The sequence below is a fragment of the Plectrocnemia conspersa genome, unplaced genomic scaffold, assembly GCF_051122295.1.
Source record: "Plectrocnemia conspersa isolate PC_06_02 unplaced genomic scaffold, ASM5112229v1 ptg000004l, whole genome shotgun sequence".
Classification (NCBI taxonomy): domain Eukaryota; kingdom Metazoa; phylum Arthropoda; class Insecta; order Trichoptera; family Polycentropodidae; genus Plectrocnemia; species Plectrocnemia conspersa.
This window is the reverse complement of record NW_028277168.1, coordinates 7,558,265-7,577,181: the sequence shown is the minus strand read 5'-3', so window position 1 is coordinate 7,577,181 and position 18,917 is coordinate 7,558,265. Positions and strand designations below refer to the sequence as shown.

The 18,917-nt window shown below is 30.0% G+C and overlaps 1 protein-coding gene across 1 annotated transcript; it reads right to left on the bottom strand.

The window, feature by feature from the left end:
- Positions 1–1,160: 1,160 nt before the first annotated feature.
- LOC148235787 (uncharacterized) lies at positions 1,161–18,522 on the bottom strand. The gene is made up of 12 exons (XM_088184820.1): positions 18,333–18,522; positions 16,059–16,164; positions 15,866–15,983; positions 15,621–15,792; positions 15,387–15,564; positions 15,141–15,328; positions 14,573–14,720; positions 14,366–14,504; positions 7,424–7,643; positions 3,842–3,993; positions 1,722–1,817; positions 1,161–1,645 (listed from the first exon to the last, which is right to left on the bottom strand). Exons 1-12 carry the CDS (start codon positions 18,520–18,522, stop codon positions 1,496–1,498), a joined length of 1,857 nt encoding a protein of 618 aa, XP_088040946.1. The 3' UTR covers positions 1,161–1,495.
- Between the last annotated feature and the right edge of the window lie 395 nt (positions 18,523–18,917).

Sequence of the window (18,917 nt, the reverse complement as noted above, 5' to 3'; positions counted from 1 at the left end):
AAAATAGTAATAAATTAAAGTATGTTATTTATTTAAAATGAAAAGCCACTTTTTATAGATTATTGTAATGAAAAAATACATTATTATATGTTAAATTTGTTTTATTAAATATACCTAAAAATCTTAATCACTAACACATATTATATACTATTTTAAAGTTTTTGAATATCTAATTTTTTAAGCTCGAGAGTGAACATTTAAATAAGAATGACAGTAGAAAGAACTTCTGAAAAAGTCTCAGATGAGTTCTCAGACGAAATGTCTAAAAGAAAAGTTATTTTTAAAAGGTTTTTTACAGTAGTGTTCCATTTTGAGCAAGAAACTAATTTTTTCTTAGACAGTAAAACTTTGTTGAAAAATATTTTTTCAACAAAATTATTATTTTTACATTTATTGATAATTTATTTGTTAAATATGTATACGTAAGCATAACAGCAAAAAGTTATAGTATGTTAAGCAATATATATTTTTTGATTCACTCTGTACACAGAGACACTGTTTCAGATTTAAATCAAGTTGGTGGCGTTCAAAATTGTGTTTTGTGAATAAATTTAGAGGATTGTCCGCGAACGTGCTTTTGCACGTATTTCAAAAATTATCTGTAATGTGTGATCCGTATCGATTGGATTATGTGGTAAATATAAGTGTAAAATATTAACAGCATTACATTGTGATAATTACAGATATATAGGAACTCCTCAATATTTTAATAAAAAAATTTTATAAATCATTAATGCACACAGTACCTTAAACAAATATTTAATGTATACTAATCGAAACGATTTCACAAGAATAATAAATTTGAGCGAATCCGAAATAAATATTAGATTTGGGCTAAAATATATTTTATTAACGATTTTTCGGTTTTCCTCGCTCAAAGAGAATTTCATTTCCAATTCGAAACTGCAAATCTGTATTACAAACCTAAAACTATATATTATTTATTTAATTTAATTTAATACTAAACTATAAATAAATATAAACATATAAAACATTTTTTGTATAAGATATTAAATATTTCAAGATTAAAGAATATACAAGGGTTAAAAAAATATATAAAATCACCTGGATTTTTATATAAGCCACGATGTTATTTATCTTATTAAAGCAGCCTTGCCTTTATTATTTTTATATTGAAATACCTTTTATTTATATTTGAATATTTCGTAATGAAATATTAAATTGCACAACGATAATATGTACATACCAAAACATGGAGCTAAAACGCGAAATTGTGTAATGTATTTAACACAACGAAGCATAAGCAAACTGAATCGATTATATAATTAATCAAACAATCACATGCTGTATAGCAAAAGCTTAACGTAAATTAGTTTGTTCTTTGTTATATAAAGTTTTCAATACAGTATCCATAATTTATTAGCAAAATGTTTTACATATGTACGTACTAATATTGTCTTAATTAATAAATTAAATAGTGTGAGTGCTACGTTGATTTTCCTCACATACTTTAAATAATACTTTTGCCTTTAATCTAAGACTTGCTTTGCTTTTTCATCTGTGAATGCAAAATATTCTTTTGTACGAATATTTTAATCCTCCTTTGAGAATCGGCGCTCCTCGCTCCTTGTAGTACGCTACCATCCACTGAACTTCTACGCACCAACGCGCTCCTCCTGACTTCCTAAAAGTACATAAATTATTATTAAGTGAGACTTTTAAAATTTAATTTTGTTGGATAAAGTATGTACATAACTCACTTCAATGGGAGTTTGGCGGGTGCTACCGTGAAAACTTGATCTTCTCGAAGTTACGGTTTCGGCGACTGAAGATTCTGGTGTTGTAGGCAAGGGATTCTGTAATAAGCACCATATTATCGTTATTATTGTAATTCGAAGCACTGTCTCAATAACTATAAGCTAGATTTATAGACATGTTGCATTTGCGTCAACTACTACAAATTAATTAGTAGTTTCGGGTTTCGAGATAGTTTAAAAAAGTTCATCATTACGTAGACTAGTGGCGAGAAATTTTATAAAACATTTTTTATGATGTAAAATACAATTTGTACGAGTATTTTAAAAGGTTTACAACCACTGCTTTTTTTTATAACGCTGCATAATTAAAGGCGGGTTCATGCATATTTTTTAGAATGTTTTAATTGGGGTCTGGGAATGATAAAAAATGTTAACAATTGTTTAACACTCGAACTTGCCTTATAAAATAAAGCAAAGCTTAAATAAAACACTCTGAAGGTGTCCGTGTCAGATGTTTAAAAAAGTGCATACTTTCACGGAAGATCGAAAGTATTTTAATGTCAAACATTTTTTGCGATTTTATACTACTCTAACCGGCCGCCGGTTTTATTTTTGCTTTGGTGATCTAATAATCCGTTTCAATCGAGCATGCATCTATAAATGTTCAATACAAAAAAAAATAACACACCTTACTACTATCATTTTGTATTTTATTTCTAGTGTGTGTGTGTGTTTAAATATTTTATATTTTAGTATTTTCCAGTGAAAATTTTATTACGTGGCAATTCTACATATATATTATTTTATTAATGAGCGTTCGAAAGCTCTCTCGACTATCTGCTATGAGTACCGTTTTATTAACGTATCGCAGCTTTTTAAAGTGAGATTTAATTTGTATTCAAAAGTAAATATAAAAAAATCATAAAAAATATATTCTGATGATATGCTGTTAATTATACTTTTCGTTTTGTATTACCAGTACAAACTTGTTTCATTAAAGAGATTATTTGCTCATGATGCACATTGGCAAGAGCTTTTATAAATTATATAAACGTCTATAACAATATAGCTTAGTATCAAAACTTGTATACAGAAAAGAGAAAAAAATCAAAAAGCTCGTCGGTGTCAATTTTAATATTTGTCACAGTATTAAAATCATATCTGAACAGAAAGGGATTGTCATGTACAAGTTGATTTTCAGTATATGGTGGAAGTATATTTAATGTAATGTTACGCGGTATTTAATAACGTAATTCCTGGCGCAGTTTCCGTTTTCCACATCCTATATATTGTGGAATGTAGAGCTTGGGGAAGTTTCAAGCCACCATACTAATAATTTGTCGATCTCTAGCGGCTTATTGTTTCTCAATTTATTTAATATCATTTTCACTTTCTTTGTGCTAAGAATGATTGCTTCCAGTTCTATATCACTTTGCGCGCTCATTGTCAAATCAACCTTCGAATTATGCATTCAAAGAAAAATAGTGTAACGCCCAAACTATTGAATGCAATAGTGCGAGTAAACGGCATTGCTCAACGCTTAGGATCGGGGCTCATGGAGAGTACTAGAGCAGCAGAATTCAACATATCCTAAAATTGGGCGAATGTTGCATATTTATTATTATACATATTAAGATTTATCAGCTGTTTCAATATGTATTTTGTAATATAATTTATTTTTTTACTAAATTGTGATATTTAATTGACGTTATTTAAATGTGCTTATGATAATACTGCAATAAATACTTTGATTACTAAATAATAAATAATAAACATCTTGAACACATTAAAGAGTAATTAATTTTTAATCTTAAGTTTAGCACTATAATATATAACTCCTGGTAATGTCAAAGTCAAAATATAAGCGTAAATTTTCTGGCTTATATCTTCAGAATCAAACTAAGCACAATTTTAAATATAATTTCACTATTTAGTGTCGTGAAATACAACAGGTCGCTGGTCCGAACGAAAAAACATTTTAAAACCATTTCTTATGACAGTGCTGTCATGTACATTTTAGAATATTACGAAATGTATCCTATCATAATACAAGAATGGTGTAAATATGACATGTTAAATCAAAATGAAAATAAAAGCATATATTAGATAAAAAAAATACAAACCTTCAAAGGTGGTATGTTAAAATTGAACGGCTCGAAATCTCCAGCTTCTGGGAGGCTCAACTGAGTTAGAGCCTCGGATTCGATTGACATGACAGACACGTAAGAGGGTCTTGCAGTTAAATGTTTGGCTAAATCGATGGGATCAGCTTCCACTGTAAAAAATAAGGTTAATATTAAAATAACCTTTTAGTGAAAATTTATCCTCTAACTTGTCTAAATATATACTAACTAAAGTTTGGAAAAAGGGACATATATGTACATTAACGCGACACACCCGAGACAGGACGGATATAATATAGGATACCCTAAAAGCCTGGGGTTATATGTACGTTTTTTTTAACCTATTGAAAAAGGGATTCTTATACATACATATCTAGGTATGATATTAAATATTCGGATATTAAAAATTGATGTATTACGTTTATTATTAAAAATGTGACTCGCGTGTATAGACTGAATATATGTATGTAACATTTTTAATATAAAATTTCGCAATAAGAGCTTAACACAAAATCGATATTGATTGTTATAAAAAGCTATATTTAATATTATAACGAGCTGCTTTTTAAATTTCATTATAAACATCCAATTAAAATTATATAGGTCATCAGACTTAAATTGAACCATTTATTTCATTAACGCAAATCAGAAAAGCGTGAAATTTTCATTACAGTTGAAGAGATTTTTATGATTAATAATTTAACATACATAATATATATTTTTGTGAATAAATACCATAAAACTACATAGCGGTCATCGTTTAATAAAATTAATCGAAAGTTGTTGTGTAAGAATTCGTTGTTGGAGTTGTTTGCATTGCTCAAAAGTTTCGCTAAAAGTTTATTTACTTTGACGTTTGACCTTTTAAAATTGAGCTTTAAAAATCCGTTTAATGTTTTCCTTTGTGAAAATTCTCGCATTCGAAAAGGAATTACATGTCATTCTACGACGATAATCATATTTGATTCAAATTCTGTACTTTTAATGTGATACTAATTGAATTAATGTAAAGTATATAAATTTTGTATCGATTCTGAAACTTTGCATTTAGTAATGGAAAATCCTCCGGAAAATTTTCCATCGAGATAATAGGAAAATTAGGGTAAAACTTTTCATTTTAATCTGTATTGCCCCAATTACATCTATATGCTATGAGTGTGTTTAACTTGTAATTAACCTAATTCATAACCAACTAATAAATAGACCTGGAAAATTTACGCGAAGTAAAAGGATTTTCAGATACATTTTTATCAATTATATAAATCCAAATGATAATATAAATGATATCATATTTTTTATTTGAAACAATTTAATTGAAAAAATACAAAAATGATAATCTTAATGAAATAATATATTTCCAAAATTAACTGTAGGTATAGTATTTATTCACATTATAAATCAAGGTGGTTTAGAATTTAAACTATTTTTTATAACCATCAATTTATTTAAGTTTTAGAACCCATGATTGATAGGTCCTATAAAGCTGAAAAAAGTTTAAAATTTAAATTAAAAACTATTTAATTGTATGTAGGACGCGAAGGTATTCAGAGCTACGAACGAAGCGGTAATAACGACAGAGCGGCAGTGGTGATCACGCTTGGCTTATTGTGTTGACTCTGCAATGTTGCGAGCCCAACACATTGATAATGACCATGTATTATTATGCTGACCATCTGTCAACATAACCTTGAGGTTAAAATACATATCATATAATGTAAATACTGATCAATGAACTGTAATAAATACTAACTAAAAAAATCTTATTATAAATTCTGGTCGTTTATATTCTGAACGATGCATTCCGACCACTTTTATAAATTCTGACATGTTTTAGTCATCTAATTATCTGGCAAAAAGGATGTAAGTTTGTAATAAAACTTTGGGGTCCAGCCGTTCCCCTATTCGAATAGCGTGTTTATATTCAACCTTTTGTCTACTAAAAGAGAAAAAATACGGAAGATCAATGAAACAAAACACACTGAGAGCCGTATTTGCTTCAATGTTATATTAGCAAAGAAAACAGCGCCAAAGAATAAGTTACCTTATACTACCTTTATTTAAAAGCTTTACGGCTGAGGAAAGAACTAAGTCAATAAATCGCATTCTAAGTTCAATATATTTTTATAAATCTAGATTGAAAATACACATTGAATCAATGACGAATAACAGAAGTCTTGCGTATATTTTGAAATAAAATTTCGGATCTGATTCAGAGTCAAACATTCATTGAGGGGTCAAATATGGCAATTTAGACGATCAGTTCTCTACGATTTGGATCACACGCCTTATTTCAACATTGAAATTGACGCAAATAAATCATACAAAAGTGTGGCGGCTGACATGTGTCAAACAAACAAAAAAGCAATAACATAATTCCAATGGATCCGGTGATGAGCTGGCAAGGTAAAATCGCAAACCCTCTGTCCGAAAAAACTTAACAAAATGGGCAGTCAATGTACGTTAAAAGCTAGATCTACTTTTGAATAAAAATATTTCAACAAATATATATAGTATTAGATTTGCATGGTTTTAAGACAATTAAAAATTAATCTTTAATAAATATTGCTTGTTAAACACGATAAATAAAAAAATATTATAATGTGTAAATATTTGCTATGATTTTATATACAGCTTGAGGATTACTTAAGACTTTGGCACTTGAATACTACAATAGTGCTGTCGTGTAAAGCCAATCATAAAGGTACGTTTTGAATACAAGTCGCGGAGACAGGCGAACAAAACTTCAGTATTGTATACCAGTTGTTGGAGCCAACACTTGCTTATTGAATATAATAACTATAGTTTTAAAGAGATTACTCAAATAATAAGAGGAGGATGAAACATTTTTAATTATTCTATTTGTAAAATAAGATCAATCAGTTCCATAATACAAATGAAATGTGAAAAAGAGCATTTCACTATGTAAATAATATATATTTTTGCTAGATATATATTATACAGATAAAATATATTTTTGGATTTTATATTACCGTATTTTTCTTTAAGTAATATATTCAAAAACCATGTATTACTATTAAGTATAGTTTTTCTAAAGTAAGTATTTTTAGAAATGTGGTGAAATATGATTACCAGATAATTAAAATCCATGCATTCTCAATAGCTATTAATGAAAGCACAATTGTTTAAAATATTTGGGACATGCCCACTAAAAGTATTGTAATAGCCAAGATGATTTGACCAACATAAGCGAAAAACTTCTGCTCTTACATCATGTACGTCGCTGGGGTAAAGCTTATTTTCTGTCAAATACGTATAAAAATGAAATATAAATAATCCATAACAATCTAAGTATTTCACTGGTCCTTCGATCCCCAATAAGATTACTCCTAATTTATTAGTGACTGTAATTTAAATTTGACATAGCCGAAGAATAATATTTATGTATGTCAGTATTTCTAGAGAAGATATATAATATTTAATTTAAAAAGTTGCTAGAAAATTTTATGGCCATAACTAAAAATATTTGCAAGCTATTGATATTGTAGACCCTGAACGACCGTTTATGAGGTGTAACTTTCAAGTGGGTAAACCAAAATCCATTTAGTAAATTGCTGTTGTTACTTATTCCGATCGCCTTAGCGACGCGGGAAGCAGCTAGCAGCCTAGTGGCACCGCGCCTGAACCGCAGCGCCGCGGTGCGGCGCCTGCTCGAATTTCTTAGAGCGGCACGAGCTATCAGCGCCTCCCAGCGGCCGCAACCGCAAGCTCGCACGCTGAGACGTGCCGGACCGCCGCCTCCGGGGTGGGTATCCATCGCAGCCGCTAGAGCTGCGCCGGCACCCTGAAATAAATATTAAACACAGTTTATGACATGCTGTTTCTAGGAAGTCGACTAAAAAAGAAGTGCTTTGGTGGGGGTAACGAATGGAAGTTGGGAGGATTTCTTAATGATATTTCGGCGTAAAAAAAAAGAATTCCTTTTATGTTGACGTGTCAACATAAAAGGAATACATTTATATCAGGAAAGTCTTACAGTACATAGCAGATTCAACTAAGTCTGTTATGTAACAGAGATATGACCGCGCTGCCGGGGCCTGCCGGCCTCTTTTTATAATAGGGATGGCTGGCGAAGTGAAAGCAAAAGCAGGTACTGCATACACGAAATTATTATTCAAATAGTTCACAGAATATGCTTTACTGGACATATTTGTTACGTATTAACAATAAATAAGTCTTGACAATTATATTTAAATAAAAAAATATACTTGAAAAATTTGCGCGAAATAAATGTTTTTTAAAAAAAAAATTTTTGATTGGAAAATAATGTAATGCATTTTTTTATGCTATTGACTAAAAATATGTTGTACTAGAGAATATAATAAAAATAAGTAATAATTAAAATAAGTTGACTGGTGTTTTTTTACATCAAATTTGATTTAACATATTTTTTTAAGTAAATTATTTTCTATTAATTAATGACACTGAACATAAACCTTCCTGTATTTCGGTTTTATTTACTGATACTATTAATTTAAGTAAGAATATGCTTTATATAATATCATTTTAAATTATTATGACTCTTTTCCTTTTCACAATCCCTTTACGATATCACGGGTAACGTTACTTATTTTTTTAATTTTTAATGTTAGTGTATGTAAATAATAAAAATATTCAATAAATCATATGCATCATCATCTATATTTTCACCACAGTTTTAAAAATTTGCATTTTTGGCAGTAAAATGCATTTTATATTATCTATAAAATTCTACAGCAAACTTTTATGTTCACTGGTCACAAAAAAGTATGATTGAAATAACAGCTAAATTGTTATTTTTTTAATAAATATATATATGTATTGCGGAGAAGCGAACAAATATATTCTACAACTCATGTTCTATGGATTGTTAGTATAAGACTTTTACGTAACCTCACAGAAATAATCTATTGGGGTTAAAACACATTACACGGTCTGGAAATCTGTTCCACAATAAAGCTATTGCTTCTCGAGATGTTTGCACGTGGCCCTTATCTTTGGAAAATATTATTTTTTTAGGTCCAAGTTATTCAATTGTGGTCACAAAAAATAGTAGTCAATTACGATATCGTTAGACATTGATAGTAAAACGTATTGCCAGCCTTATCTTTGCAAAGTACGGAATTGTTACGCCTTGTGCTGAAAAACTGACAAACGATAGCTTTCATTTATGGTTTTATATTGTTCAGAGAAGTAGTTTTTTTAATTCGATGTATTTTAAGTGTATATGGAATGCCATAAAAATATTTTTGATTTTTATATTTCAGTATTTATTTTTCTTCATTTTTATAAACAATATTTTTTCTTCATTTTTATAAACAATATTAGTCAGAAAAACGACGCAATAATTAGGTACATTTCTGTGAATAAAAATGTAAAAAAATTAATTAAATTTTTTTCATTATTTTAAAATATTTTTCTGCAAGAAATATTTTTGAATAGAGATACGATTTTTTAAATATTTTAATTGACTACATTTTAAAATATTATGACGGATCAGACTGACTACAATTTCGAAATCACCTTACCGGCCATTTAAATAAACAAAAAATCAACTATTCTTGAAAGTAAAGCCACACAGAATATTTACAAAACAATGGAAGAGAGATCTCGTAACCAAACAATTGCGTTAATAATCCCGAGTCGTTAATCACTCATAAGTGCCGCCGATAAAAACTACTTTTTATGTAAAAGGACACGCGCTAGATAATACAATACGACAATAAATTCTGCGCTTAAATCTAAATTTTGAAATCAATATTGCATACACGTGTTATTAAAGAATTACCACACAAAAAAAATTGTAGGGATGTAGAAAAAAATCTATAATTAGTTTTTAATTTTATCGTGTTGTTTTGATTTCTTTTCCTGTCTGATTAAATCGTTATTTTTTCTGGATATAGACGAAACTGTCTCACCAAAAGATACATTTAAAAAATAGTATTACTATTTCATTTTAGAAGAACAACAAACTGTATAAAAGATTCCTCACAAAACACGTTCAAAAATAAGTAATCTTTAGGATTTTGTTGATTTCGTAAAAACACGCGTGATGAAAAGAGTAGCTTTTGCTTCAAATATTCATTCATATTCGAGAAACATTTGCGGTAAGCTTTTAAGCTCCGCTCCGGACATACATATATTTACAAAATAAATTTACATAAATTTGAAAACCTAATAATGTTGTCGAGTCAGGATTGCTCAATTTGTCAGTTGTCTTTCTTTATTACTTCAAATACAACCAGTATTGATTTGGAAACGTTCAATAAATAGCAATTTTCTCGCAGTACTTAATACGTTAACAAGAAATGTAAAAACATAAAAAATATACTGTCGAGTTGTTGAGACATGAAAATTACTATATGTTATTCCATTTTCGGACACTTATATAATGAAATCTAGTTCGGATGGACAAATTTATCATTTTTTGATATTTACGTCTTTGATACTGTCAATAGATATTATTATAATGACGCACATCAATCAAATATATTTATTTATATTACATTTACTCGAGGGTATTCCGCTTCAAAAATTATGCTATCAAAATATATTTTAGGACGTTGTACCTTTTCCATTTAAATTGCCCGGAGCGTTGTTAATTAACACTAATTAAATATAATATTATCATTATGCTTAATGGTACTACTCACGAAGAAAATTTAAATTGAATTTGATATTAGTGGCTCTATACAATTCTAGATATTTGAGCCTTAATAAGATTTTAATGTACAAGTTTTGATCGATAAAAATATACATTGACGCATATAGTATAAATATATATAGTATTTCAATCACTTTTTGACATATTTGAAAGTTTTGATGTTTCATAATAAATCGTGGTATAGATTCTTACGTCAAGCACGTCAAACCATTTTATGCTAAATGTGTTACGTACAGGTGCTCTCGTAAATAAATAATATAATTCATGTATATTTTCAAAGCAATAAGGAATTATCAAATTACAAATATAAGAAAAATCTAATATATTTTATTATAAATAATTACTTAATGATATAATTATATTTTTAACGACATTACTGATCGGCAGTAGTTGATGCTGATGCATTATAATCGCTATAAATTTGAAAATGTATATAAATACATTGTTTATCAGAAAATCAGGTAATGATCTGGCCATTATAAATACAAGCAATAATAAATATTTTTTAAAAATAAAAAAATATATTTTTACCCCGCAGTTATTTACCGGATTTATTAAACATTTTACTTAGCTTTTTGAGATGTGAGGGATTTCGTATCGCGCCATTTTTGCTCGCATCTCGCTTGCCGATGTTTCGACTACCGATGATGGGATCATCATCTTGTGCGGAATTTTGACCTTATCTCAGCCGCCGCAGACTTTTAAGCTGCGTCGTTTTTGATTAGATCTTTTGTTTTATTATTAATTGTATTGTTTGTTACTAAGGAAGCAACAAATGCATTCATTTTCAAATTGATTTGTTTAAATAAATTTATATTTATATGAATTTTGTTAAAATTTAATTTATATTGCTTTAAAACCATTAAACAAGTACTTAAAATTGCTTTCGCGTTGAGTTCTTAATTTTGCCTAAAGTTTTAGTTGTATCAAAGTTTATATTATGAATTTCATTGAAAGTCTGGTTTGTCAAAGTATTGTATCGCGTTTCTATTATCTATCTTTCTTTCTAAAATCCTACGGTTTGTCTGACAAATGTAAATTTTGTCACAATCGCTACAACAAAGTTTGTATACTACTTCTGATTCGTTATTAATTTTGTCTTTTCCATTCAAAAAATGGTTCCAATTTTATTTTGAGATTTAAACATTGTCCTAACACCTGCTTTAGAAAATACTAGACCTATCTTTTATGAAATCTTTCGAACATGATAAATGTGAAATATCATTATTGTTTTTCTTTCCATCACAATAGTGAAGCAATTTAATTTAAATGCTTCTTTGGCATTTTTATGCTAACTATCCGAAAGCTTATCTGCTCTGTGAAATAGGGAAGCTGCGATTTAATCCTCAATTGAAAAAACAACGTGTCTGCAACATAGTGAGCCAATTAATTTTTGCAATGATGGACTAGGATTATTGTGACGAAAAGAAGAAACATTCCATTCGATTTAGTACCTGAAGATAATCGCCATTTATATTTACGCAAGGATAAAATCACGTAAATATAAAAAAAGTCTAATATATAACGTAAAAATAAAATATTAATTTGATCGAATAAAATTTGTAACAATACAACAAAACGATCGAATACTTTCAGTACGCTCCTATCCGTGGGGCAAATAGGAGATAAGATCGCAATTTAATTACCGTGTTTTTTGACATTAAAAGCCAAAATTATTAAAGAGCGTATCTAAAACTCTTATTTGTGCGATGTTAAAAAGAGTGTATCATAAATAAATAATTATCTTCTGATGATGCTAAAAGGCATTTTTGGCAAAATATAAAGAAATCTTCAATTTTATAATCTTTACCTAATCTCAACAGCCACAGTTTTAAACCAAGCATTAAATTTTCCAATTACTATCAGGCACAAATTAAATCAGGGACAAACTCACTACCAATAAAGCTACAGTTTTGGCCGACCAAGCAAGAACATCTGGATGCCAAACTCCATACCGTATATATAAGCATAAATAACACACATCATTCACTTCTAACAAGAACTTTCACAGGCTACTTCTGATATGGGATAAACGAGAGTTCATCTGAAGCTATACCAAGCAAAGCTGCGCAGAAGCATCGACCGAGGCTGAGAAGACCGAAGAAGCGGCCGCTGCCCTCTTCACGTCAACCAGACGATGCAGACACGGCTATAGAATATCACGTAATTATAATAATTACACAAACTGTACTTGATTTAAAATTTGTTGCACATTTAAAAGTCGTTTATTTACAACTCAATAATATTTTGGCACTTTTTTGGCAAATTGTACTGGATTTTCGGGAAACACCTTGCCAATATATAATAAATTTATTAACCATCAAGTTCTGAAGCTTATCTGGATTACGACTATTTAAAAAAAATTCTGGCAATATGTGACGACTGCATTTGATTCATCCGTCTTATTTAGTGAGAAGACTCGTTAAAAATGACTAAAGATGATAACGTTTTACTGGCATTTGTGATTTTAATTTAAAACACTATGACAGAGTTTATAAAAAAATGTTCTGCATTTTTTTATTTAGACAATGGTTCTATCATTAAATACGTTTTAATTTAATTGCATCAGAGAATGACTTTGATTAAGGTAAAATGTAGGTATTGTTACGTTTCAAATTACGCATTAAATTATGCAGTAAATATTATTGAAGGTATGGCGACCACACATATAGGCACATTTAAAAGGGCGATTGTCTCATTGTTAATGACCGTGATCAAAAACATGAGACAAACATCATGGCACAAGAGAGATTTATTTTGACCACACACAACACGGGTTGTTAAGAGAATCCCTTTTGTGACAAAACGGTATGGACACAATCAATCACCACAATGCAAACCCTTTCCGGAGAATTCAAAAGTCTGGAGTCAAGCGAAAAACTCGCTTTCGGAAATACACATCCGATTTCTCGAATTCTAAGATGCCACTGCAGCGATTGGCTAGGAGATCGATGTACAATCGCGATTGGCCAGCTAGCGTGCATCCCCCTAAAGGATATAAGCCCGGACTCCGACGAGGAGAGGGCAAACGGTCAAGAGACGATCGATGGCACCACAAAAGACGGCCCAGCAGAGCCAGCGAGCAGAGACGGCAGAGCCAGCGACGCAAACAACCAGAGAGCCAAGATCTACCAGTAGCCATCCGGAGGAACCAGCCACGCGCCCTCACCGACAGACCAGAAAATCACTCCTGGAACTCCCGCAGCCACAGAGCCCTGAGACATCATCACCTGCACACCTTTATCGCGAGAAATGCCACGACGTAATCGTCCATAGTCAAAATTGTAATTATAACTTATTAAACAATCTATTAGGATTCACCGAAGAGTCTCATAACATCGCGTATAGGTTGAAGACTTTTTCTTATAAGACAAAGCTCGTATTAGTTAATAAGTATTTGTCATATAGTATAGGTATATTTATCTAACTCAATTGAAAGAAAAATGCCATTTATCAACAGTTTTTTTATTGACTGCGTAATGGAGCAAACATATTAGAATCGAACATCAAAAACCAAAACCTTCATACTGTTTCTAATATACTAATACTTTATACTTAATATGAGAGAGATTTTAAATAATTTATTTCCAAGCGAGAAGTTTAAGTCACTATTGATTGTAACGACAGTAAAATATCGCATTCATATTTAAAGTAGATGTTCGCGTTTTAAAATGTTGTTAAAATCGTATTTTTTAACTATAGCCGTCATAAAGTTTTATGACGCACATCTTTTATGCGTTGTAAACATGTCAAACGATCAACCGTTACACATTTTGCATGCGTAATCGAGAAGCGCTGCGTAAAAACGATAGTAAAAGTTTATACAACGGGTCATAAGGTTTGCAATGGGCCAAGAAACTCACGGGTCCCAAATCGTTGACGCTGAGGTCCAACTCTCTGAGGGGCGACCTTCCGGCGGCTACGGCCGAAGCGATCAATTGTCCACAATCGGCTGCACCTTCGACCGGTTCTCTGGTGATTCCGCAAGCCGACAAGTTTAGGCTGTGGAGAAAGAAATTTCGTAACGCCCTAGTCCGGCCCTTGTCATAATAAGCAAAATAACACGGTACTTTTGTAACACGCTTCCTCTGAGCAGAGCCGCAGCTATGTGGGCCGCCCCCGTTGAACCCAAATGGCTGTTCATTCTCATGTCTAGAGTCAAAAGTCTGCTGGCTGGATGATTCAATGCATATGCTAGACCCTCGGCTCCTCTCTGTGCTGAAAATATACTAATATAGTAATACATACATGGGATAGACAATAAATAATATTTGTTATATGTCCTCATGAAAATTTATACACCTGTAATATTTTTTTTTATTTTTTTTTTGATTTTTCTTTTAAACAGTACCAAAAATAAATATTTTGCTTTTTATAAATCTATTAAAAGAATTAAGAATTTTTGTTTTATTTGATTTTTCATCAAAACAGAACCAAAAATCTTGAGCTTAAAAATTCATAAAAAAAGACTGGAAAATTTTTCGTTTTCAAAACAGGAACTCATCAGCCATTTATGGGGTTGAACTCATAAAGGTTGAAATTTTTTGGACTTATTAAATATTGGAACATAAAAGTAATTACCACTTTGTTTATTCTGTTATTCAGATAAAGTATACATATAATTTTCTAAGCAAATACCTATTTTATTGTTGATAAGCACCAAATCTTTCAATCCGGGATGTTTTATGATGAATTTAGAAAGCGCCAAAGCTCCATTGTCGGATACTTTGCAATGGCTGAAATCTAATATCCTGATTCCATGATTGTCAACCAGAGATTTCAGGATGACTTTCAACTTTGAGCAATCCATATCGCTACTTGTAATCCTAAAATAAAGGCATAACATAAAATCTATTAATAAAATTATACTATTAGTGATCCTACCTTAATATTTTCAACTGAGAACATTTCTCTAAGCCTCTAGCTAATCTTTTGACATCCACTGGAGTCATTTGGAACAGATCGTGTCTAAAAGTAACTCCCGAACTACGCAAAGCATACGTAAGGTGAATTTCGCTCAACATCGTCAAACTGCTCAAAATGCCATTCAATGGTATATGATCTAAAAATTATAATCGATAAATAATAAATATGTATTTATTATCAAAGTACACTAACCTCTATATATTATTTTAGTCTTGTTTTTAAAATATTGTTTAGCTGTCTTTCCAATATTATCTTTGTTGTCAATCCATTCGGGAGAGGTCTCCAAAGGTAGATCAGATGGTACCATGCTTTTTATTGATAAGTGTCTCACGTGTGGAGACCATAATTTTACTAATTGTGATATCTTATATTTGAATCATAATTTAAATATTATTTTTGTGTATTAAATATAAATATAAATATAATAATATAAATACCTTTTCAGGATCGTATAATCTAGGATGAGTTTCTTCCAACTCTTCGGTGCAATGAGCTTCCATGTACAACTGTATAATTGGTCTTTTTCCGTCAACAATTCTATTTGGCCATTTTTCTCTGAGGGTTTTAAAACATATTTTATATTCATTACATCATAACGTAGGAGATTTTATTGCATCTTTTTCAATTTACTTGAAAGCTCTTCTCCAAAATGCATCATCGGAAATATGCTCCGACAGGACGTTCAAAGGCAAATTAGTGTCAAGTATTTCGAGTAGGTAATTCCTGTCTTTAGCGAGTGGAAAATTGCTTATCGGATATTCTGAAAAAATATTTTTAATTTATATTATTATTAAAATATTATATTCGTGCATATTTTTAAGCTAATATATATATTAATTGCTCATAAAAAATATTGCACTCTCGGAAAATCGGTCGTGCAATGTTTTCTACTAAAAAAATGATTTTTTTATAAACTATCTAACGAAACCTAATGTCTAGTTAGTGAAGTATTAGCGGACTTCAGAATTAGTGCAATATTTTTATTTTCCATATTTAGCATTTAGTGTTTTTTTTGTGAAAAACATTTTCAGTCTATTTATAAAGTGGAAAGAGCTATACATAAAATTAGTAATAACAGTATTCTACATAAGTTATTTAAATATGGTGTAAAAAAGCTTGTTTCTAGTTAAGAAAAGTGCTTATCTCTAATTGAAAAATAAGTTTAAAAATGCACTGTAAAGAACCAATAAAAAATGAAATGTCTATTATTGATTTTAATTGGCACTAAATATAAAACCAATATTTTTCAATGCGATAATTTTGAATTAAAATTGCTACCTAATAGGAAATTAAAGGACCCTAAAATTGCTACCTTAAAAAAAACTAAAAACCTATTCATGTACCCAACTAAATAATACATATTGTGATTGATTGCTAAATCAATTATTTATTTATAATATATGTACATACTGAACAAAATATGCACGTGAAATAATATTATCTTTATTGTTTTATATTGCAGTTTTTCTTAAACGTAATATAATAATATAATAAAAAAATTATTGATTTTGATTTACCTATGGAAAATTTGAGTGTCACCTAAATGAAAAAAGTAAATTTAATTTTGCCAACTTTAACTTTTATTCTGATTTATAAATATAGTAATTAACTGTTGGGTTAAATATTGTAAATTTTAATAAACAATTACACTTTTTTTGCAACCAAAATGGAGCATAATCAATTTTCAATGTATGTAAATCTAAAAATCATACTTTTTAGCACTTTTGGTTTATATGTAATAAAATATTTTTTAATGCATTTTATGGACAGATTTATATTTTGAATATCTTAGGGTTAAGTTTTGTGAATCTATATAATTTTTAGGTATTATAGATAAAGTGAAATCTTTAGTCATGTAAGTCACTACATTTTTTTTCATTAGCGTATAAGTTTGGTAGCAAAAATTTAACGTTTTTTATTTTTTTTTAGTATGCAGTAATGTCGTTTTTGTAACAAAAATCCCGTCGCAAATATGCCGCCCCCAAGCGAGTGCCGCCCGGGGAAGCCCGCCCCCCTCGCTCCACCATAGCTACGCCACTGCTATTTATATGATCCGTTTATTTATTTAATAAATAAATCTCTAACATAAGGTTGAATTATAAATAAATTAAAGGTATCAACAATAGTGCCAATTTCAAAAGTGAATGTCATAATAAAAACCTGTACTACAAGACCCATTAATATACTGAATTTACTGGAAAAGATGTTTATGTACTTGTGGATAAGAAAAACATTCAAATTAAAGAACAATTAGGGTTTCAGCAGAGAAATTCTACGAAGACAGCTTTAATGAGCAATAAACAAACACATAGGAACGAAAAATTATTTTAATAGATAAGTATAATGTAATGATAAAAAATACTTTTAGTAAAAACCTAATTATCAAGAACTGCAAACTGATATTATTAATGTTATATATAAATACATAAAATATTTCCTTGATAACTCTTGTGAAATGTATTTATTTAGAGACGATAAATTAAAGCACGGTGTGAGTCCCATAAACATGAATAACATTGAAAGTGGTTAAAGGTTAATAAATCAAAGTTAATCGTGCGATAGTTATGATGATAAACTATAAATCAATACGTGATTTGAAACTATAAATGAAAGATTTAGTTAATAGATGCTTAGATGTAATATGTAATTTATGTTCAATATCACTATTGTTAAAAAAATATGATATAAAAACCATGCTAATATATTTAATAAAATACAGAATAATTAGGTTGGATTTTGACGAATTAAATATGGTTTATGCGTAACTAAAAGGGAAAATATAGTCGGATACATATTATACATACGATTAGAAAAAATATAAAAATGTAGAGATTATAGTACTTATCCCCAAAAAAGGTTAGAGTATAATAAACTTACATATGGTTCTAACTGATATTTTCAATCCAAGTTGAATCTCACGGCACTTACCCAACCAATTCTCGGTTATCTTTTTCACGCACAGCTTGGACAAACTGACCGGTCGGTGTTTGTCCCATTCAAAGTTTGAAGAACAAGGGCCAAAGTGCTCCTCGCACTTTGGGACGCTTTTGTAAGTTTCGAACGTGTTGGAATCGACGGTGTGAGGAATCTTCATCTCGCTTTTAAAACACTCCTTTCAACTAAATCAATGGGCGTCCCTCGAAAACACTGTCTCGTAACCAAGGATATGCCTTTCCAGTCTAGGGCTTATCGATCAAACATTTTGTGTTACCGTCACTACTTGTAACGAAAATGACATTTCATTAGCAACGTAACGTTAATATTATAGATTTATAATATGTTTGGCTTTCACTTAAATAATTATAAGCAAATATATAATCTTTGATTGAAATTCGAGGCAGCAAAACAATTTAAGGCAAATTGAATTTAGTTCGATTAAAATTAAAATGTTTATTGCTCACATAAAATAATCCAATGAATTAATGTAAATAATAACCTAATATCGTGTAACCGAGGTATACGTTTTGTGTTTTAAAAATGCAGAATTTA

Coding starts and splice junctions, on each gene's coding strand:
- LOC148235787 (XM_088184820.1), bottom strand. CDS start 18,522: ATGAAGATTCCTCACACCGTCGATTCCAACACGTTCGAAACTTACAAA. Junction 14,505..14,572: donor AGAGGAAGCGTGTTACAAAA/GTACCGTGTTAT, acceptor CTTTCTCCACAG/CCTAAACTTGTCGGCTTGCG. Junction 1,646..1,721: donor CCCGCCAAACTCCCATTGAA/GTGAGTTATGTA, acceptor ATGTACTTTTAG/GAAGTCAGGAGGAGCGCGTT.